Source organism: Pelobates fuscus, chromosome 1 (assembly GCF_036172605.1).
Source record: "Pelobates fuscus isolate aPelFus1 chromosome 1, aPelFus1.pri, whole genome shotgun sequence".
Lineage (NCBI taxonomy): Eukaryota > Metazoa > Chordata > Amphibia > Anura > Pelobatidae > Pelobates > Pelobates fuscus.
In genome coordinates this window covers 418,424,570-418,449,123 of record NC_086317.1, presented here as the reverse complement: position 1 = coordinate 418,449,123, position 24,554 = coordinate 418,424,570, and the positions used below count along the sequence as shown (strand labels likewise).

Genomic DNA, 24,554 nt, shown 5'->3' with positions numbered 1-24,554 from the left:
TTTTTTATGCGGTTAAGGGTACAGAAAAGAAGAGGGAAGGCAGGGGGGGAAGGTAAACAGATTTCATCCATGCATGTTACAATTCGAATACAGCTGGCAGTGAGTATTTAAGTATTTAAGTATTTAAGTAGCGTGTACCACACTTATTCACATAAACTGATTGTTACATCCTTCATGGGACGGAGTGTTCTGGTGGCACCTATGACACATTCCCCTATGGGATCTAGCAGGATGGCCCTAATCTTTGTGTTCTAGTTCCACACTCTAACCGCTTCCTCTAATCCAATTACGAGGTGCTGTCCCACTTATAAATTCCATATACAGTGTTATTGGTAGGTTACATTTACTTTCGTTTATTACCCGATCTCCATGATTTCCACATGTCCCATGCTGCCTGGGCGGTGTTCGCCGGTGGGAACAGCGTTTTTAGGCCCGTTTCAAACGAGCATTGTGTATCTAATTCTACAGTGACTCGTTGTATACTAGGGGTGGCTGTTTGTTTCCAATGTTGCGCGATTAAGCGTTGCGCTGTTAAAAAGATGTGCAGCAGGAGTTTTTGTGTGGCCCTGGGCAGTCCTCTCGGGAGGTCCGTTATCAACATCTGCTGGGGCCCAAAGGGAAGAATGCAACTAGTTGCCGCTTGGGCAAGTTTGTGGACCCCCGCCCAGAAGGTTTGGAGGTGGGGGCACATCCACCAGATATGTAAGACAGTGCCTTCCGTCCCATTGCAGCGCCAGCACTTATTGGGGGTGTTTGGAAAATTTTTGTGCAGCCTGCTCGGTACCATGTACCATCTATAAATTGTTTTGTAAAGTTGTTCTAGGTGTGTAGATGATTTGATCAGGAGTTGAGGCAATCGGAATATACGTTCCCAATCTGTGCTCGAGAGGGAGCAGTTCAGGTCTGTTTCCCACAGTAATGCTATTTTTGAGGCAGCAAAGGGCAGATGGCGTGACAGTAGTCTGTAACACACAGAGATCGGTTTACACGCAGTGGGGAGCAATCCCTTAATAAGCATCTGTTCCCATATATTAGGAATTACGGGCAGTAGGTTGGGTACCGCATCCCTACAGTAGTATTTAGTCAAAAATGAACGTAACTGGATATAGGAGTAGTATGATGTGGGAGGCAGTGAATGCCGGGTTTGCAGCTCCTCAAAGCTGAGCAGTTTGCCCTGTTCGTACAAGTGTGTCAGGTGAGTGATACCCCGGACGTGCCATGGCGTGGCGTGGAATGTGGAAATGCAATATGTGAAGGACATGATCGGTGTTGCCAGCGATAAGCCATTGTGGCCGCTGAGTTGTGTCGCGTGTTTGTCCCAGAGCTTTAGAAGTAGCTCAATCGAGTGAGGTGCTAGGGGCCATTGTGGTCTAGATTTTTTTGGTATCCATACTACATTGGATAAAGTGTGTGGGGCCACCAGCTCTCGTTCTAGTTGTACCCATTGCGGGGGTGGTGTTTGGAGGAAATGTGGGAGGGCAGTGGCTATGACAGTTGCACAGTAATACGTGTGTATGTTAGGCAGCGCCAGTCCCCCCTCTCGTCTAGGTGCATTTAGCAAAGCTTGTGTCACTCTGGGTTTGCCCCCTTTCCACACAAAATGGTTTATATCTGATTGGACCGTTTTAAAAAAGGATCTGGGGAGTTCTAGCGGCAGGTTACGAAACAGATATAGGAGCCTAGGTAGGATAGACATTTTGATCGCTAAGATCCTTTCCGTCCAAGACAGGTATAGTGGTGACCATTTTTTAAGTAATTTACGACAGTTATTCCATACCATTACATAGTTTGCTGCGAACAGGGCAGAGTGGGTTCTCGTGTATGTAATCCCCAAGTACGTGATAGTATCAGTTCTCCATTCGAATGTGTAGTCTCGCTGAAGTTGTTTGGTTAGGGTGGTTGATAGTGATATGCCTAGTGCCTGAGTTTTGGACGTGTTGAGGGAGTAGTAGGACACCCTCCCATATTCCTTGATCAGCCTCATAACTACGGGGAGTGTGGTACCTGGATGAGTTAGATAAAGTAGGATGTCATCCGCAAAAGCTCCTACCTTGACCACTTTGTGGCAGATCGTAACTCCTTGGATTTCATCATTAAGTCTGATTCCCTCTAACAATGGCTCTAAAGCTAGGACGTACAACAACGGGGAGAGCGGGCACCCTTGCCTCGTACCGTTGGTTATCTGGAAAGGGGAGGAGAGGAAACCCGACTGGAGCACTTGTGCCGAGGGGCTCGCATAGAGTGCGAATATTTGTTGGCAAACTTGAGATGGGACCCCATATGCCTCCAGTACCCCCTGAAGGAAGGGCCAGCCAAGGCGGTCAAACGCTTTTTCGGCGTCTAATGCTAACAGGAGACCGCCCCCTCTGGCCCCCCTAAGTTGCTGGAGAATCACTGATAGCTTTCGGGTGTTATCCAGGCCCTGTCTTCCTCTCACGAAGCCTGTCTGGTCATCTTTGATAAGGGAGGGCAGCAAAGGGGCAAATCGGTTAGCCAAGATTTTTGCATACAGCTTAGCGTCCGTATTGAGTAGGGAGATAGGTCGGAAATTTTTACAGTTGTCAGTCGATTTACCGGGTTTTGGGAGGGTCACTATAGTGGCCCGCAGCATATCCGGCGGCAGTGCTCCCCTCTCCATTGCCTGTTGGAAGGTATCCAGCAGGTGTGGTGCCAAGGTCGAGGCGTACTTTTTATAGTAGAGATTGGAAAACCCATCTGCTCCAGGTGACTTGCCATTAGGCAATTCCCTGATAGTGTCTAAGATCTCCGTCACCGTGAGGGGGCGTGTCAGGGTGTCTATTTGGCTTTGCGAGAGTTGGGGTAGTTTAATGCGGTCTAGAAATGTTTTCACTTCAGTTGCAGTGGGGGTGTGTGTCTTGGGGTCGTCTTTCAAATTATACAGTCTGGAATAGAAGGTGGCGAACGTGTCACTAATCTCTTGGGGCCCTAGTTTTTTTGTCCCGTCTTCCCCCAGTATGTGTGCTATTTTGTTAGTGCACAGTTTGTCCCGCAGTCGTGCTGCTAAGTACTTGTTAGTTTTTCCACAGGAGTGGTAGTTAGTCGCTCTCAATCTATTTAGGAAATACGCAGTTTTCGCTGCGTTTAATGTATATAGTTTACTGTAGGCTTGCTGAAGTTCCGCAGCAAGTTTTCTGGTGGGGTTGGCCTTGTTCCTATTTGTTAGTTCTGCAATTTGTTCTTGACATCGGAGAAGATCTCCCTGTCTCTGTCGTTTCAAGAATGCTGATCTCTTAATGAATAGGCCCCGGATGACCGCCTTATGGGCTAGCCAAACCGAGGTTTCTGATACCTCTCCTCCGCTATTCAGTCGGAAGTAATGGTCTAATTCGTTTTTTACTAGGTCAGCAAAGGAATCGTCAGAGAGTAACGACTCATTAAGTTTCCAGGTCCCTCGCCCCCGGAATTGGAACGGGTCATGTAGTGTAATGTAGACTGGGCAATGGTCTGACCAAGCAAATGATCCAATTTTACATTCCGCCATTTGGGCCAGGGATCTGCTGTCTAGTAGGAATGTGTCTATGCGGGAATAAGTATTATGCACCGCGGAGTGGAACGTGTAGTCCCTCTCCATGGGATGCGAGATCCTCCAGCCATCATACAGGCCATATTTTGAGATAAGGGTGGTGAGGTTTTTGCACGCCTTGGACAGGCGTCTGCCCCTATTACGGGATGGCGTAGCTGATGTGTCCAATTGTGGTGATTGGATAAAGTTAAAATCCCCACACAGGATTAGGCCTCCCTGACGGTAGTCCTCCACTATTTGGAGGAGTTTGGTAAGAAAGTTTGTCGAGTCTGTGTTGGGGAAGTAGGCTGTGACCAGTGTGTACTGTGTCGCATTAAAAAGCCCCACTAATATAATGAACCTCCCTTGCGGGTCAATGTACTGTCTCTGAACGTCCAGAGCTATGTCCCTGTTAATTAGGATTGACACCCCTTTCGTTTTGGTAGCAGATTTAGCATGGAATTGGTTAGGGTATTGTTTAGCAAATAGTTTTGGTTCTATGGTTGATTTAAAATGGGTTTCCTGGATACACGCTATATCTACATGTTGGTGTTGTAGCGTCTGAAGTAATAGGCTTATTTTATTTGGGAGTTAAGTCCCTTCACGTTATAGGAAACTATTTTCATAACAGATTATTAGATATCGGGTAGGCGATGACTCATGAGTCTCATATTCATAAAGCGTATGGTATTGTGAGGTGACTAGTGAGTAGTATATACTGTTGCTCAGCTGTGTAATGGTAGGTCTGTTGGTAATCACAACGGTGCAGTAGATTGAAATCCAACTTGGTGAGGGGGGGGGAGTGGAGATAGGGGTAACATAGAAAAACATTTATAAACAAGTGACAAGAGCTCAAAACCACTTGAGCTATATCGTGCCTAGTTATACTAGGCACAGGTGGTGGGTGACGTGGCTCTCGGTCGTTTTGGTGTTCTGACGACCGTATCTAGGGGGGTGGGAGTCACGTGTAGGAGGTGAAAATTTCTCCTTAGATTATCTCCTGAGTGTGTGGGTGGAAGAGACCTCGCTACATGAGGCACAACCAATATCCATCAGTGCCGTGCCCTATTTATGCTTAAGTAACAGGGACCAGTTTGTCCTGGAGTGTATCTGCTAATGGGCAGCGCCTATTCTAGCCGTCAACTAAAAGTTGTTGCGGTCATTATGTACGTCAGATAGTACTCACAACAATAAGCATTATATAAACATTATATAAACATAACCTCTTTGCACTTAAGGTCGTGGGACCAGGTGAATCAATGAGCAATGGCACAACATATAAACAATATTGGAACAGTTAGTGAAGTATTGGTCTAGCAATCACGCAGCATATACTCAGCCTTCCCGTTAGGCCTTGGACCAGTCCGCCGACAGTCTCGGTATTTTTGCAACAGGTTGTGCAGGTACGTCCGGCCCAGGTAGCCCCCAATCCGCCAGCTTCTTCAAGCCTTCTTCCACAGAAGAGATGGGGTGATTGGAGTTGTCGTGGTGGACAATAAGTTTTGCTGGGAAGCCCCATCGGTACAGAACCTCCTGCGCCCTCAGTGTGGTAGTGATAGGTGCAAGCGATTTGCGAAATTGGAGGGTGTGCGCTGACAAATCCGCAAAGATCTTCAGGTTCCCATACTGAGAGGGTATATTATCTTTTCTAGCTGCTTTGACAATTTTCTCCTTTACATGGAAAAAATGCACTCTGGTTATTACATCTCTGGCTGCTGAGGCAGGAAGATGTTGGGGTCTCCTGAGGCGGTGCGTTCTATCCAGGACCACTTGATCCGGGTGGACTTCTGGGATCAGTTCCAGGAAAAAGGCCTGGAGGTAGTTGTGCAGGGCTTCATTTGTGATCGATTCAGGGATACCCCTGATGCGCAAATTATTTCTCCTGGATCTATCTTCCAAGTCAGCAATTTTCAGATTTTGTTCACGGAGAAGTTGTTGCACACGGTGTAGCTGGTCAGCCATGCTGTTGTGCGCGGAGGCGTGCTTGCTAATCGTGTTCTCCATGTGAGACGTGCGTAGGCCCAGGTCTTGTATGTCCCTTTTAAGTTCGCCGGCTAGCGTTTTGATTTGCCCTGCAATGGTGCCCTGTATCTGCAGGGTGAAATCCTCCATGAAGGCCTTCATTGTGGTAATTGTAAGGGGGCTATCCTCTAGTATTGAGGTGGGTGAGGAGGGAGGGGACGGAGAATCTTCCCTGGATCCGTGGCCGCCGCCATCTTGGATTTCTTCACAGCCGTCGCGGCGTTTAGGATTTGCGACCTTAGCCATAAAAAAGGTCGCTTTATCCGCTTTCACCGGTTTCTTGGTGGAACGGTGTGACATCTTGTCGGTCCTTGCAGGTTTTTGCATCGGAGTTTGGTATGTAGCCCGGTTATTTTTCCTCCTTTAGCGTGTATCTCCATGGAGCTCTAAAGGAACACGTCCATGCGGCTCGAGTGTTAGGCCACGCCCCCCAAGTATATTGTATTTTAAGGACCGATAATAATTTCCCTGAGGCTTATTCATTCACTAAACATGGAGCTTTTACAGAGCTAGTAAAAAGTTTCCAAAACATATAAGCTTGTTTTTTTTTTTTTATTAGAGTTTATATGTCACTTAATCTTTTCACTGCTAATCTTTACTTTAGAAGATATAGAAGATAAGGTAAATGTTGAGGATAAATTAAAGAACACATTGCTTAAGCGATAATATTTTGTACTTTAATATTGGCATATTGTGTTCATTCAATGAAAATGTTGTAATAATTATTTAGAAAAGTTGTCTGGTGTTTTTTCTAATGGCTTTTTGGGTGCACTTTGGCCTTATATGACGCATCCTATTTACATATTAGAGAGCATGACCACGGCTCTCAAAAACAGGTTGTAAGCACTTTATTAGAACATTTATTGTCAATGTGCACTATGTATGTTTTGTACATTTGTGATTTCATTGTCTTGTGAGGTCAATGAAATCACGTTTTCTTTAAGAGCAAACCATTTTTAGGGTGCAACTGTGTAGTTTTGGTACCCTATTCTCAACATGAACTGCAACAATAACGTTATTATATGTTTTGAATTTTGGGGTTACATGTGTATCAAATTCTAATCAACATGATATAACTTACATTGCAAAAATCTAAGAATCTTTTTTTTTTCCAGACAAATTTCATGTTTTATACATGCTCATCAGGAATTTAATCATACATCATAATAATATATAAGATGTCATGAATATATAAAATTCAGAACATGTGTGGGTTTTCTTAATATTTTCTTAATATTTTAGTATAGGACACAAAAGAAAGTATCTTAATAAGTAATTATCTAGTTAAACGACTGGTTAAACGACCACTAGTTAAACGACCACTGATACCTGGTCTGCAAAGTATGGTCAGGGCAGGTATATCACCTACACTGTGCATTGGGTAAACCTGCTGACGGCTGCCAAGCATGGAATGCGTGGCTCTGCAGCGGAGTTGGTGACACCGCCACGACTTGCAGGCAGGCCTGCTGCCACCTCCTCTACTCCTCCTACTCCATCCTATTCCAAAACCTCCTCGGCTGAGTCCTCTTCTGCTGCTGCTTCTTGCTCCACATCAACGGCACCCCCCCGGCTCCCCAGGTACTATTCCACATCCCGGATACGGCAGTGTCACGCCATCTTGGGTTTGACTTGCTTGAAAGCAGAGAGTCACACCGGACAAACACTCCTGTCCGCCCTGAACGCACAGGTGGAAAAGTGGCTGACTCCGCAGCAACTGGATATTGGCAAAGTGGTTTGTGACAACAGAACAAATTTGTTGGCGGCATTGAAGTTGGGCAAGTTGACACATGTGCCGTGCATGACACATGTGTGTAATCTGATCGTACAACGCTTTGTGCATAAGTACACAGGCTTACAGGACGTCCTGAAGCAGGCCAGGAAGGTGTGTGGCCATTTCAGGCGTTCCTACACGGCCATGGTGCACTTTGCAGATATCCAGCGGCGAAACAACATGCCAGTGAGGCGCTTGATTTGCGACAGCCCGACACGTTGGAATTTAACACTCCTAATGTTCGACCACCTGCTCCAACAAGAAAAAGATGTTAATGAATATTTATATGACCGGGGTGCTAGGACAGCCTCTGGGGAGCTGGTAATTTTTTTGCCACGTTACTGGACGCTCATGCGCAATGCCTGTAGGCTCATGCGTCCTTTTGAGGAGGTGACAAACCTAGTCAGTCGCACCATGGCACCATCAGCGACATCATACCATTTGTTTTCTTCCTGGTGCGTGCCCTGCGAAGAGTGCTGGATCAGGCCGTAGATGAGCGTGAAGAGGAAGAGTTGTGGTCACCATCGCCACCAGAAACAGCCGTATCAGCATCGCTTGTTGGACCTGCGGCAACGCTGGAAGAGGATTGTGAGGAAGAGGAGTCAGAGGAGGAATGTGGCTTTGAGGAGGAGGAGGAAGACCACCCACAACAGGCATCCCAGGGTGCTTGTTGTCACCTATCTGGTACCCATGGTGTTGTACGTGGCTGGGGGGAAGAACATACCTTCATTGAGATCACTGAGGAGGAGGAACGGGAAACGAGTAGCTCGGCATCCAACCTTGTGCAAATGGGGTCTTTCATGCTGTCGTGCCTGTTGAGGGACCCTCGTATAAAAAGGCTGAAGGAGAACGACCTGTACTGGGTGTCCACGCTACTAGACCCCCGGTATAAGCAGAAAGTGGTTGAAATGTTACCAAATTACAACAAGTCGGAAAGGATGTAGCATTTGCAAAATAAATTAAAAAGTATGCCTTACACAGCGTAAAGGGTGATGTCACAGCACAACAGGAATCTAACAGGGGAAGAGGTGAAAGTCATCCTCCTCCTCCCACGACCACGCCGGCAAGGACAGGACGCTTTAAAGACGTGTTGTTGATGGAGGACATGCAGAGCTTTTTAAGTCCTACGCATCGCCACAGCCCTTCGGGGTCCACCCTCAGAGAACAACTCGACCGACAGGTAGCAGACTACCTCGCCTTAACTGCAGATATCGACACTCTGAGGAGCGATTAACCCCTTGACTACTGGGTGTGCAGGCTTGACCTGTGGCCTGAGCTATCCCAATTTGCGATAGAACTTCTGGCCTGCCCCGCTTCAAGTGTCCTGTCAGAAAGGACCTTCAGTGCAGCAGGAGGTATTGTCACTGAGATGAGAAGTCGCCTAGGTCAAAAAAGTCTAGATTACCTCACTTTTATTAAGATGAATGAGGGATGGATCCCGAAGGGACTGACAGTGGGCGATACATTCAACTTAAAAAAGGCCTGATGAGATTAACTGCTTTGGGCTAAAAATGGTCCACATGCTGCTGTATTTTAGCTCTGAATGCCGGTTGACTTGAGTGACTTATCCGCCACCAACTAGGGTTCAAGCCGCAATGTTTTAGGGCACTTTCTGCCTGGGAAACAAACATCAATTTTTCTGCCCGCTGCTACAGCAGCGGCTGCAACAATACCTAATTGTGTACATTCTTAATTTTCCGGGCCTCTGGTGCTGAACTGTGGCTTCAAAAACCAAACCAAAAAAAAGGCACATAACAGGGATTAAACTGATAGGAATAGTACTACTTAACACACCACTCCTATCTGGTGGCAAGTTAGATTGCATGCGCAGTGCCCCAAATTTGAAGTAGGAGGACCGACCAAGCATCTTTTTCCATCTCCCGGTTCCTAAAATCGATGCCATATACACGTCCCCTGATAGGGCGCCAGCTCGTTATTCTCTTGGGCGCCAGCTCGTTATTCTCTTTTTCACTTCACTAGGGACACTTTACTGCACTATGGGCACTTAGACCCACTCTTTGTCTTGCACAGTGTTATTCCTAGCCAGCATCTGTGATGGGAAATCAGGCAGTCATCTAAACGTTTAGATTGAGCTTTAGCTTAGAACACCCTTGAAGGTGTTTAAGGAGATTAGGGCTAGTTTAGAGGATTCTTCTTAGACCTCTCTGAGTCTTTATAGCCCTTCTACCTATCCAGCATTTCTTGAAACTAGCTAAGAGAAAGGGTGGCTGTGTGTCTGTGATACATTTAACTTGATATCACCTTATTGACACTTTATCACTCCGGTCTCCATACTCTCTGCCTATACCCATCTATTTAGAGGAAATTTCCTTGCCCCTGCCAATATTATATAATAGGTAATAGTATTACCATTATTACACAATTAGCCACTATAGGGGAATGAGTATAGTATCCCTTTGTTATTTATAAATGATACAATAAAGACTTTTGTCCATTACTCAATTTACTTTAACAAAGGGTACTAACCACGGTATTAGGAAGCATTACTCTGCTTTCCCTTTCTCCCTCTATTATACACCTATGCTCACTAGAATTTGTAGGTATCACTTTATTATAGTTGTCTAACCTTTTCCTATGCCAGTTTTAGATCTCCTTCTTGGGAGATTTTTTTCTTTTTTTCAGTTTATTAGCATACTTTCAGGGACCCTTCGTGTTGTACGTGGCTGGGTGGAGGAAGAGACCTTCAATGACATCAGTGAGGACAAGGAACGGACATGGCTAGCTTGGTATCCAACTTTGTGCAAATGGGGAGTTTGCGGTTGTGCAAATGGACTGTTTGCGTTTTTTTGAAGTGCGTTAAACGGGGAGTTTGGTCTGTCACTGTGAAGCGGGCGTAACCCTTACACTACCTGATCGATACAACATCATACAGTAGGTCACCCCCTCATTATTTTTATGGCCCCCAACCAACGCTCACGGGTGGGGGCGGGCGGGAGGACAGTAGGTCCCCCCATTGTGATTTATGGCCCCCACCCACCGCGCAGGGGTGGGGGCAGGGGGGGAGGACAGTAGGTGCCCCCCCCTTATCCTTATTTACTGAATATTCCCCTGTATAACAATGTTTGGCATTTAGTGAATATTCCCTATTCTGTTCTGTGTCAGTGTGTATCAGGGTCTCTGAGGACAGGTTTTAATCCATATCTGCCAAATGACCCTATGTAGGGAGAACAGTCCCTATTCTGCTCTGTGTCAGTGTGTATCAGGGTCCCTGAGGACAGGTGTCAATCCATATCTGCCAAGTGACCCTATGTAGGGGGAACAGTCTAATTCTGCTCTGTGTCAGTGTGTATCAGGGATCCTTAGGATAGGTGTCAATCCATATCTGCCAAGTGACCCTATGTAGGAGGAACAGTCCCTATTCTGCTCTGTGTCAGTGTGTATCAGGGTCTCTGAGGACAGGTGTCAATCCATATGTCAAGATGTCAATATGTCATATGTCAGGTGTCAATCCATATCCATTGGGATTTAGGAATGTTAGGTGATTTATGCCCTTTATGGATTAAAACCAGACTCTGCATCAACTGTGTAATTTTCCATGAGAGTTTTGCCATGGATCCCCCTCCGGCATGCCACAGTCCAGGTGTTAGTCCCCTTGAAACAACTTTTCCATCACTATTGTGGCCAGAAAGAGTCCCTGTGGGTTTTAAAATTCGCCTGCCCTTTGAAGTCTATGGCGGTTCACCCGGTTTGCCGGTTCGCGAACGTTTGCGGAAGTTCGCGTCCGCCGTTCGCGAACCGAACATATTAACTTAATATATACGGAGGAGAAATAGTTATTTAAAATTCCTGCCTTTTCCTGGTCTTCATTAACTAACACCCCTGTTTCAGTTTTTAGTGTACATACACTTTCATTTTTTTTATTTAGGTACTTAAAAAATGCTTTGGGGTTTTGCTCTCTTAAGCTATAATTTTTTCATTTTGAAGTTTAGCAAATCTAATCGCCTTTTTGCACGCATTATTTGCTTCCTTATATCTTTTATAAGATGCATCTGATTTGTCCGATTTAAATGCTTTAAATGCCCTTTTCTTATTTTTAATCTATTGTTTTACTTCTCCCCAGTATGCCACATTGGTTTTAATGTGTTTCTTTTATATTTATTACCCAATGGTACATACTGAGAAATATACCTTTCTAATATTTGTTGGAAGATGATCCATTTATCCTCAGTGTTCTTTTCACTAAAGAGTTTATGCCAGTCAATATATTGTAAAGCTGCCCTTAACTTATTGAAATTGGCCTTTTTAAAATTATATGTTTTAGTATACCCCATGTGCTTTTGTTTTTTTGAGTTTATTTCAAAGGGCACTATATTGTGATCACTATTTCCAAAGGGCTCACGTACTTCAATGTTGGTCAAAAGATCAACGTTGTTTGTTAAAACCAGGTCCAGACAAGCATCTGTTCTAGTTGGTGCTTGTACAAGTTGTGACATGAAGGTGTCATTTTACAATTTTAAAAACCTAATTCCCTTTGCTGAGCTACTAGTCCCTCTGTCCCAATTAATGTCCGGGTAATTAAAATCTCCAATAATTAAAGTGTTACCCAGATTTGCAGCTTTCTCAATTTGCTCAAACAGCTGTTGTTCCTCGTCATATTAACATTAGGTGGTTTATAACATATCCCAACCAATAGTTGGTTTGCCTTCTTTTCCCCCAAGCAGATATTTACCCATAAAACTTCCACATTTTCCTCATCACATTCCACTTGCTTAAGATTTGGATTTAACTCGTGGTTGACATACAAACATACCCCACCACCCTTCTTGTTTTTCCTATCCTTCCTAAATAACATGTACCCATTTAAGTTAACTGCCCAGTCATGTGTCTCATCCCACCATGTTTCAGTTATGCCTATTATATCATATTGTTTAGTGTAAGCCTCTAGTTTCCCCATTTTGTTATTTAGACTCCTTGCATTAGTAAGCATACATTTAATATCATGAGTCACTTGTACTCTTTTTGAATTATCAACATTACATATCTTCTCTGTTCTGAGCTTGCCCCTCTCCCCGTCTCCACCCCCTTATACTGAGCTAAAGCCGATCTCCTTTCTGTCCTATCTTCATTTTGTAGATTGCTATAACCCTCCCCCCTACTACTAGTTTAAAATATCCTCCAACCTTCCTTTTCTTAAGTTGGCTACCTAATTCCCTGAAATCATTCTTTAGCACCTTCCATCTTCCTCTTACTTTGTCATTGGTTCCAAAATGGACCATGACCACTGGGTCATCCCCAGCCCCTCCCAATAATCCATCCACTCTGTCAGCAACATGCCGGATCCGAGCATCCGGGAGAAAGCAAACTGTCCAGTTGAGCCGATCAGAGCGGCAGATTGCCCTATCTACTCTCCTAATGATAGAGTCCCCTACCACCACAGCCTGTCTTGCCTTCCTTACATTTTGATCCTCACCCGTACTAGAGGGGCTGTTATTTCGGCTGTTAGAAATAACAGCTTCCTCTAATACAGCTACTCCTGAGCTGATGCTCCCAACATTTTCACTCAAACGGGCAAATCTGCTAGGTTGCACTAAATCAGGACTAGCTAGCCCTTTCCTCTTTCCTCCTCCCCGCTTCCTCGCCCCACTGTCACCCAGCTACATGCCTGTTCCCCATCTGTCTTATCTCCTCCCTCTCCACTACCTGTCCCCACTAAACTCTACTCAGTGAGCATCAGTCTCCTCTCAAGATTGTCAATCTCCCTCAAAGTTGCGATTTGCTTCTCGAGAATCTGAGCTTCCAGAAAAGCCACTCGCACACAACCGTCACAGAGGTATGGACCCTGGATGGATGTGCATTGAGTCAAACCACCAATCTTGCTAACACTCATTTCCCCAGATACAAAACAATAAAACAATTACCTTGTTAGTTTAAACCCTTTGTTAGTTTCAATTCCTGATTTTCTAACTCCTACTTGAAAGAGTCTACTTAATAGAGTCTGCTTTCAAGTAATGTGAGCAAGCTCAGTAAGTAAGGGGTGTGCCTTTATGGGGATACAAATCCCACATAGGTGCAATGAATGAACACTCCCCTAATCAATCAAGCAGCAGCACAATATTCCCTATAATTGGGAAGGTTGTGAGTGGAATGGAATATAAACCTATATGAGCTACACTACCTCACATTTTAATTTATATCAATATATAATTACTCACAAAAAATAATAATCAATTTTTCAATAAAACTCTTTCTAGTTATGGGTTTGCATTTTCATATTGAAATGCAATTATGTCAAAGCCAGGTGGAGAAGATAACCAACTCATTTAAAGTTTGGGGGGATTTTCCCCCCTTTTTTTAAACAGTAAAACATGTACTTATAAAAGCTAGATACTACGACAAAAGGGGATATTATTTCTACTACCAATCGATTTTCTAGTCACCCCAATCCCTTGTTGCTTTCTACACTAAGAAGAATTTCCCTATGTGTTGCTAAATAGAGAGACATTGTAGAAGACAGTAATTGTGATGTGGTTGATAAAAATCATAAATCTATATGTTAGTGTCCCAAAACTGCATAATAGAAACAAGAGCAAAACAGTCTTTTTTGTAATTAATGCGATTTATTTAAAGTTTTAAAGGTAGAAATATGTATACAGGAAAAGAAAGCATTTCAACCCACTTGCCAAGCTTAACGTAAGAAATATGTTTTTGTGCAAACTTGTTGTAGTGTTGTAAATAACATTTTTGTAGTTATCAGTTTAAGATCAATACTTATCAACCACAAGATTGCAACATCTTACAATAAGCATCACTTTTAGAATCCGATAGATGTATATTTCATTTTGTGGTATGTTTTTTTTTAGAACTTAATATCTCCTGGAGCTTGAGGAGCTTTGGGAGGTTTTTGACACGATTTTTACATTTGAGCCGCTGACACCTCCGGAGCCAACATATGCATTTCTTCCACTGCTGGTGCTGACGTTTCCACCTCCTAAACCGTATCCTCCAATACTAGAACTAAATCCACTTCCAGAACCCATGCAGCCTCCAACTCCAACTCCATAACCATGGCTGGATCCACTGCTGCTACCATAGCTTGAACTCATTACAGCTGTTAATTAAAATATACATGTTAAGATATAATCCATTTTTTTTTTTTAAAGGAGAAAAACTTTTTTTTTTTTTTTTTTTTTTACCAAATACAAAGGCTTACTTACAGATGTTTACAGGGCCCACACCTTCTCCTGATAACCTGTTTAATGAAGTTAAAAAGGTTAAATGGTTTACGTCTATAACATTGATTAAAATATAGTGACTACAATTAATTAAGGTTAATCTTTTGCTTTGTGCATGACATGTATCTTTCTCTTGATTATTGACAATTCATTGTAATTTGAAGAAATATTAGATTACCTGCTCTCCTCTCCTTCCAGCAGTTTCCTGTATGTGGCAATCTCAATATCCAGAGCCAGTTTCACATTCATCAGCTCCTGGTATTCTCGCAGTTGGAGAGCCATGTCCTGCTTGGCCTTCTGCAGAGCAGCTTCAAGTTCAACCAACTTCTGCTTGGCATCTTTCAATGCATTTTCCCCACGGGTTTCAGCCTCAGCAATGTCACTCTGAAGCTTGGCACACTGGGTGGATAAAGAATATACTTAATATGTTATATATACAGAATATATTACTAAGTGTATTCTTAAAGTTATAGTGAAGCATAAATGTCATCCTGCAATGAATTATAAGGCAGAATTGTTTCATTGAACATCGTGAAATCTCTGAGTCGCTCTCAATACAATTTAGAAATGGACATTTGTCCACCCGATAGTGATAATCTTACATATGCAAATATGCTTGGTATTACTGTAACTAATTTCATAGATTTAAAGTTATCAAGTAGACTAAGACACAATTTTTTCTACTTTTATACTTCTTGGTAACCCATGTTTTTTTTTTAAGTTTTAAGTTATTCATGTTCCATCCTAGAAACATAGAAACATAGAAACATAGAATGTGACGGCAGATAAGAACCATTCGGCCCATCTAGTCTGCCCAATTTTCTAAATACTTTCATTAGTCCCTGGCCTTATCTTATAGTTAGGATAGCCTTATGCCTATCCCACGCATGCTTAAACTCCTTTACTGTGTTAACCTCTACCACTTCAGCTGGAAGGTTATTCCATGCATCCACTACCTTCTCAGTAAAGTAATACTTCCTGATATTATTTTTAAACCTTTGTCCCTCTAATTTAAGACTATGTCCTCTTGTCCACCAACCATTTTTTTTTTACTCTAAAGGCTGAAAGTAAACAAACATTTACCTGCTTTTTAACATTATCAATTTCAGAGCGCAGTCTGTTAATCATACGGTTTAGCTCAGATATTTCAGTCTTTGTACTTTTCAGATCATCGCCATGTCTTCCAGCAGAAACTTGCAATTCCTCATACTGAAAAAGAAATGTAAAAGATACATTTAATATTTTCTCATACATCACAATGTCATTTAGTTTTCAAGAATCAAAGCATATAAACCAAAATAAAAAAAAACAAAAACAAATAGCATTAACACATTCGCAAGCTAATGCAAGTTTCAACATATATGTACAATAGTTTAGTTATTAGTGGTATCAAATTGTTGTGTTACTGTTATTGGATTTGCCAATTTTATAATGAGTTGGACAATAAAGGTATTACAATCATATACAACAAGTTTTAAACTTATAATGTTTCAATATCGTTGCATAATCATGTCTAAAGTGGAACGATTTGCAACCAGTATAAAACAAGTCACATACTCCCACTGCCATTGCCGAATTTTTCTAAAGTCGTTCATTTATGGATCAGTTCCTTCTGTTGTTAATCAAAGTCTCCATCATATACTAAGCATAGTTTATATTAGCCAGTGTAAAACTATTACCTCTAAAATTATCAACACTATTCGTAGTTTGCACACAGTGTTTTATAAATTGTGCTTGTTTTTTAAAAAAGGGTTTATTTTATATATCTTTATTTTTTTACTTCTAACATTGTGTCAAGATAGCACCTATCACTGCGGGTCTTAAAATAAATATGAACTTTAATAAAAGGGTTGTTCAGGATACTTCTAGGCTTGGCAGCAACTACAGCTATTCTTGGACTGCAATAACATGCCTTACTAATCCATTCTGTTTGAATGGTTAAGGGTGATGTAATTTAGAATGTGAGAACAGGTATAATGTTGTAGCATGTCTAACTCTTGCAAAGAGCATCACTTTAGGAAATATAAGACTAAGACACTCACTTTTGATTGGTACCAGGACTCAGCTTCAGCCCGGCTCCTGTTAGCAATTTCCTCATACTGGGCCTTAACTTCAGCGATGATACCATTCAGGTCCAGACTTCTGTTGTTGTCCATGGAGAGAACAACTGATGTGTCGGAAATCTGTGTTTGCATCTGTGCAAGTTCCTAAAGCCAACAAAACATCACCATCATTGTATAAGCTTCATTAGTTCTATTAGTTCAACAAAAGTATGGTTTTAGAAAATACACAATCATGAGCTAATCACATTTACACATTTAACTCAGACACTTTTTAAACTGTGGGTAACTACCTCTGCTAACATCTGTAAAGGTAAGAGGTTTAAAAAAATAAATCTGTTCACAAAATCAGATTTTGAGCATAGTTATACATAATCAAATAGTTTTATTTTATTAATTTCTTACTTAACAAATGTAAAAAATGTTTTAACTTCAGAGAGAAATGGTATTCTTTTATTATGTCTATGTACTAATCAAATCATATTCACTATTTTTTAGCGGAACAAAGTACTTGGGACTGGATTCTATTTCAAGTGATAAAATCATATCTGTCTGTCAAACAGTTTCATATGGAAGCATCATAGCCACTTAAAACCGTGCAGAATTATACTTACAGCTTCATAGAGAGCTCTCATAAAGTTGATTTCATCTGTCAAGGCATTCACTTTACCTTCTAATTCCACCTTGTTCATGTAAGAAGCGTCAACATCCTGAAACAAACCCAGCAGGACAGGTATCAAATCACATGAAGAAACAGGCTCTTTTTAATTCAGGAGCCATACGTACTGGATGAAAAGTATCTTACCTTTTTAAGAACCACAAAGTCATTTTCCGCAGCTGTTCGCTTGTTGATTTCATCTTCATACCTGTTGGGAAAAAAATAGTTTGCTTATGCTGACCACACAAAATCCAGCACACCTATTGGCATTTATTTCTGGTGCATTTATTGTATTTTCTATAAATTACCAGTTGTTGCTGAGATGGGTAAATGAAAAAAAAAATTATATAGGTATTGATGCAAAAACATAGAATATGAGAACTCAGAGAACTGACAAAAGCTTAGAGAAACCTTAATATCTTTCCCTTCGGAAACGTTTCGCAAGCAAGGCACTTGTACAATTAGAAAGTCAACCTACACCAATTTACATATCAGACTGATCCCACCCAAAGGTGCAGTCCAGATACAGAATACCGGCAAGTTAAAAGGGTAATCCAGACAGAGACCTCATGTTCACTGTACCTAGAGGGTTATCAGTCACACCTCACTGATGAGGTCCAGAAAAAGCTAAAGTGATTGTCCAGGGTTGCTGTATTTCCAGTGCAGCTGAACCTTGCTAACATTTCGGATCTGGATTGCCCTTGAGGGTGGGATCAGTCTGATGTGCAAATAGTATAGATTCTGTTTGTAATGGTCCAAGTGAGTGGGGATTTACCTGTCACGTTTTTGCCCATTTTCAGAGTTGATTTAATGTATCAAAGCATGCTAGGGATTTATATTAATTTCATTACAGACCACAGAAAGTTAATTGTATAGTTAATCTAAGATATAAAGACACAATGCGAATATAGTTTCCATTTTTCTAGTTACTGATAGATGACCTTTCACACTTCAGCAAAGCATCATGAAATAATGAGCTAGAAGCCAAAATCTGGACATAATTATACTAATCTGTAATGTTGCAGTATTAATGCAGCAGTTAAATGAAGAAGTGCAACTATACATCAGTTAAAATGGATTCAAAAAGAATTATATGATTCAATGACTTATACTACATAAACTATTTGACATATTTCTCTACTCACTTTTTCTTGAATTCTTCTACAGCATCCTGTATTTGGCTCAGCTCTGAAGTTAAACGTGCTTTATCATTTCCCAAGCTGTCAAGTTGCCTTCTCATGTTACCGATATAGGTTTCAAAAAGTGGCTCAATTGTATTTTTAACTGTTTTCACACCTTGCTGTTGTAAGAGGTTCCATTTTGTTTCCAGTACTTTGTTCTGTTGTTCTAAGAACCGCACCTGTTGTACAAAAATATTAATGTCCACAAATGAAGTGGGACATTACGATAGGCTTACACTAAAATAACCAGAAACATTAAGCACGATTCAAAATGTATTTTAGAACGAAAGAATTTCATATGTTATTTTATGGACGATGGAACAAGCTAAAACCTTTGCATGATCAGACTTACCTTGTCAATGAAGGATGCAAATTTGTTGTTAAGAGTCTTAATTTGTTCTCTTTCTTCTGTTCTCACTCTCTGAATGGTGGGGTCAAATTCCAAATTCAGTGGGGCTAAAAGACTTTGGTTAACAGTGACTTGTTGGATTCCCCCAGGTGGGCACACTGGAAAGCCGGGACCACCACCAAATCCAGAACCCAGCCCTCCACCAAATCCAGAACCTAGTCCCCCACCAAATCCAGAACCTAGTCCTCCACCAAATCCTGCTCCAGCTCCAAAACCTTGTCCATAACGGGACTGTGAACTGATGGAAATTCTTTTACTTCCTCTTAGATTCTGGAGACTTCTGCTGCCAAAGCCACCAACACTAACACGGCCAGAGCCTGCACCTCCACCACCTGAACGACAGACAGAGAGTGTGCTGAAGCTGCCTATGTTTTTACCAGGTGAAGCAACTGAAGAGGCACTGGAGACTTTGTTGCTTCCTCCAACAGAGTTTGTTTGGCGATACACAGACATGGTCCTGTTGTGTTAGGATTTGATGCTGAGAATGAGCAGAAAAAAGACAGAATACATTTCTCAGTGATGGAACTCTCCTTTTATTAGTCTCTGCATGTGGGTTTGGTCATATTGATGCCTATGTATCATCACCATTCAATAATGGGTATGGCATGCCTGTCAGCAATATGAATATTGTGATTTTCTAACTCACACCTAGAAAACCAGATTTGTAACAAACTCGACATATACATTTTTTTTTTGTTTTTTGTTCATTCTTTGGTCGTATTCAAGGAATGTGTCATCTTTATTGTGCAACTATTTTGTGTAACTACAACACATGCTAACACATATATGATGCATTTTAAGATGACAAAATACCAGAGTATTGCAATATGCAATAATACCTTTTTTTTTTTTTTTTTTAGCAAATTCTACACTTTACATACTCCTACCCAGAAAACAAAATGACATGGAAAATATAACAAGAATTAAACAGTGTACATGTAAAAAGGCAATGAAAAAAGTCATATGTATACACATGCTACCTTTCAAATAATATCACGCCCCTTCAACTATTGATTTAAAATATATAGAGATATGATAGGAAGCGAAGAATAGTTATAGGTTTTGTGTATTAACCTTTTGGCACTTTTACCTTTCAAATAAGCTATAGAGAATAATTTTAGCCATATATTTTAATTAATCAATGATAATTAATCAATCTTGATCAAGGTCCCTAACACTGAATAGGTAATTTCATTCTGAATGTGAAGAAATATAAAAATGAGGACATATTTCTAGTAGCAATCATGAATAGATGTATTTATGAATAGCAAGCGCACAGGGGAGGTAGCACTAACATAAATTTTAAATTGCAAATGTATACTTTTGGAGGTTAGTTTATTGCAAAATGCTAGATGTAACAGTTTAATGTGTTTACTGTTATCAAGACATTATGTATAGAGACTAACAATGCAAAAATGGTCGATGAAGAACCAGCTAAGTGTGCAACCTGTTAAAGTATAGATGAAAAAAAAAGGATATGAGGCGCCAGAGAGTGTATCAAAGTGTCCTGTTATAAAGAATGGTGGCAAATTGCAAAAGTATATAATATAGATAGATAGATACTAGATAGATAGATAGATAGATAGACAGACAGACAGATGGACAAATGTCGTGACTAATTTTAAGGGAGGTGAAGGTACTCAAAAGAAAACCATGATCAATAAGTGTCAAAAGATATTGAGATTTCAAACAGGATTAAAAGAGGGCGTCATCCTTATGTTTTTTACTTTGTATGAGTCAGTGGCTTGGTTTGGTAAAGCATTTTCAGTAAATTATAAGGAAAAAAACTCTAGCGAATCAAGTATATTGTATTTTAAGGACCGATAATAATTTCCCTGAGGCTTATTCATTCACTAAACATGGAGCTTTTACAGAGCTAGTAAAAAGTTTCCAAAACATATAAGCTTGAGATTTTTTATTAGAGTTTATATGTCACTTAATCTTTTCACTGCTAATCTTTACTTTAGAAGATATAGAAGATAAGGTAAATGTTGAGGATACATTTAAGATTATGCTAGCTTTAGTGTACTAATAATCTTAATTTTAATAAGGACAGGAGGCGAGTATTTTGCATTAACTCTCTTTACTAAACTCCACAGCAGTAAAGAAAAAAACGTAAAGTAACAAGTAAATCACTGAGCAGCACAGTATATAAGGGTCATGCTGTCTGCATAACTTCCTCTTTCTTGAAGCGACATCCAAGTCCAGATAGATGCTCGAACGTCCAGAAACTCAACGAAACTGTAACTGTGGTCTCTGGCGAGCGGAACTTGAGTAGACTCCTGGTAACGAGGTAGGAGATAAGACCAAAACAAAGTCGTCATCCCATTTTACGGAGTCGTGAGGTTAATCAACCAGCGATCAGTGGAGGTCCTGAAGAGGGTTACACTGAAAGGAGAGTATAAAATCGGTTAGGTACTGAACCGTAACTGTTCACGCCTGTGTGCTTTAACAGAATGGAGTTAATTAACTCAATACAGACTGATTGTAAACTGATTATAGAGTAAAAAAGGGTGTGAGATGTAAGTATGTTGTACGACTAGAGTGTCTGTCTAGATGGCCGTACGGGCATGTAGGTGGAAAGATACCGAATGTGTCTAGTTGGTAGAGTAATCACTAAATAAATCCCAATATCCGTCACCTTCAGATCCACTCCCCCGAAGAGTCAGGGTAGGGAACAGAAGGGAGGGAAAATACTCGCCTCCTGTCCTTATTAAAATTAAGATTATTAGTACACTAAAGCTAGCATAATCTTAAATTGTATAACATGACAGGAGGCTTCCTATTTTGCAATTTTAACGCTGAAGAAGAGACATCCCAGCAGAAGGGGGCGTGCGAAAATAAAATGTACGGAAGGTGGATTCCCGAGACCAGTCCGCTGTTCGGAGAATATCCGAAAGGGACGCTCCTGCCATGAAGGCTGATGATGCAGCCGCTCCGCGGACGGAGTGGGCGCCGAAAACGGGGTCTATACCTGCAAGGGAAAGGATCCAGCGGATCCATCGGGCCAGCGTGGTGACCGAGACTGGTGCATGAGGGCGTACGTAGGAGACTAGGAGTTGACCCGACGTAGAGGGGCGGAGTGAGGAGGTGATCGAAACATACCTGCGGAGGGTGTGTAGGTGCAAATATCCATTTTGATATCTATCCTAGCTGTTCATATAAGGGTTAATTTGAACCAAGATTAAGTTTGGCATTTTATCTCATATTCTCGGAAATAGGATTTATATAAAATCCTAGTTACGGGAAAAGTACTGATTTCGAAATGTTCTTGTTAATTGTCCAAGATATCGGTATTTTGTAAATATCTGGTTTTAATCAAATATGTATTGCGTTATATTGCGAAAGATTATAACTAGAAACAGCTGTTTATAACTTGTCAAAAACAAATTATGTCACTAATGCTCATGGCCCCCACCGACATGAGAGTAGGGTATAAATGCATATGACTGTATAATAAACTTTGAATTGGTTATTGAACAAGTCTCTGCTATTCATTTCCAATTTCCAGAGCTCTGAATGAGTTGGCAAATATCCATCATCCACAAAGGGTCCGGGCTGATTTTATCCCCAACAAACTGGTGTCAGAAGTGGGGTCAATTAAAGGAGGAAATCAGGTAGGAGGATTTGGTGTCTTTTTTGACCTTTATTCTTTTACCTGTCTTTTCCCAACCTTTACACATTGCACATTAGATTATGATTTTATTTAAAGGGGAATTTCACTTTTGAGATTTTTTTCACTCCTTGGGTAGGAGATGAGGTTGTACATAACTGTGGGAGACGTCCCAGGACCCCTCTTTCTTTGAAAGAAAAGAGGTTGCCTTTGTTAAGGTTGTAAAAAAAGGTATTCAGTCTGACAGGTATTGGCAGACTGCGGTATAATTCAGTCTGTTAGACAGACTGCGGTATAATTCAGTCTGTTAGACAGACTGCGGTGTATAATTCAGTCTCTTAGCAGACTGCGGTAAAGTTATGTACAGGTAAAACTTTTGCAAACTGTAATGTTTTAGCAAAGGAAAAAAAAATAAAATAAATAAAACAAAATTAAAAAGGCAATTGTGTTAAACTACGTACTCTGTTGATGGGTATTTGGCTGTCCTGCAACCTGTTTGGCTGTTCTGCTTGCATGCGATATATCTGTTGGCTTTTGTGCTTTTTGCAAGGGATTGGAATTTCTGATTTTAAGCGATACAGCTCGTGGAGAAGTAGCAGTTTTGTTGGAACATTTGATTCCGTACAGCTGTTCTTTAACCACTGAATAATCAGCTATTCCAAATCCAATTCTCATTAAGTTTGAAATGGGTACTTCCCAGTCTAAAAAATACCCTCGCCCTAATCCAGGGGAGACTTGCAAACAGTATGTTGCTAGAGTTGGTGAGCTGGGGGATTATGTAGAGGATCCTTGGGTGGATAATATGTCAGGGTGGACACAAAGACAGGGTAGTGAAACTCCCTTCCCTAAAGACGGGGCTAATGATGATTTTCTGAGTATGGTTAAGGGATTATGTTTGGGAGATAAGAAATATTTTCCATGATATGAGGGAGATCCAGGATGGGATAAGGAATACATGATACAGGGGGGTGAGAATTGGCTTAAGATTGCACCTCACTGATACCCTGTTTCCCAAGAGGAGAGACTGTTGTTGATACCTGCAAATCACTGCCCCCTCCTGATTACCTAAAGATAATGATGATTGGGTGCTATCCTTGCTGTGGTAGTTAGTACCCACTGCTCCATAGAGTTCCCTTTTACCCCCTCCCCAGGAAGAAAGGATTGGGCAGCTCCTCTAAAGCCCTGAGGGTGTCCAAACCAGGTATAAGAAGTAAGGGAATAAAATAATTGAGGGAATGTCAAAGGTACATGAGAAGGTGATGATAAATAAAAGAAAAAATAGAGGTTAATTAAGGGGGGCTACAATTTCATGTTGTAAATGTAGGTGATTATAAATTAATATGAAATTTATATTTTCAGCACATGCTTCATTTCGTGCTGTAAACTAACTTGCTTGCTACAGGTACCTGACATGTTGTAAATGCTTTAAATTGTATGTATTCTGTAGAATTGTGCAAATCTGTAAATTGTTGTCTGGGGATGCAGAGATTTTATTGATTGTGACCCAAATGGTGGACCCCCTGTGCAGAAGTGGGTTTGAAATTTTGGTCATAGAATGTAGGATCAGAAACCATGGACAAAGGTTTTTACCTGTGTTTTTATGACTTTTGGGAACTCAAATTGACCGGTCAAAATTTCCCATGCTTTTAACATGGAGTAGTATAAATATTTTGAGTGTTTGAGAGTTCTGACAAATGCAGGTGATACCATGTCTGTGTAATCTGGTCCAAATGTTCTATAAGCGTATAGGAGAGAAATTCTATTGATAAGGTACATATGTTGCAACTGGTTAATGCAAGTGTTATACAAATGTTTAAGTTAAACGCGTTATATGGCCATACGGGATCCCTTCTTTAATAAGAAAACCATTGGTACCAGAACTCCTAAATAATAAAATCAAATAAAAATAAAGAAAATATACAATAATATGTTCTGAATACAGCTGTTAAAAGTTTATTCTGTGTAAATGGTGATTGTGATAAATGTGTTTTGGTTACTCATTTTAAAGTATGCAGTTTGATTGTCATGTATGTTAATGGGTAATTTGCTGTGCTATTCTAAATTATATTTGAATAAATTTGTCTCAGTATTGATACAGCTGGAAATGGTAGCGTAATAATCTAA

The 24,554-nt window shown here is 41.0% G+C and overlaps 1 protein-coding gene across 1 annotated transcript; it reads right to left on the bottom strand.

The window, feature by feature from the left end:
- Positions 1–14,040: 14,040 nt before the first annotated feature.
- On the bottom strand, positions 14,041–19,327 carry LOC134570249 (keratin, type II cytoskeletal 5-like). The gene is made up of 9 exons (XM_063428492.1): positions 18,761–19,327; positions 18,373–18,587; positions 17,375–17,435; positions 17,184–17,279; positions 16,552–16,716; positions 15,593–15,718; positions 14,688–14,908; positions 14,492–14,526; positions 14,041–14,385 (listed from the first exon to the last, which is right to left on the bottom strand). The coding sequence occupies exons 1-9, from the start codon at positions 19,268–19,270 to the stop codon at positions 14,141–14,143; spliced, it is 1,674 nt and encodes a 557-aa protein (XP_063284562.1). The 5' UTR covers positions 19,271–19,327; the 3' UTR covers positions 14,041–14,140.
- Positions 19,328–24,554: the final 5,227 nt, after the last annotated feature.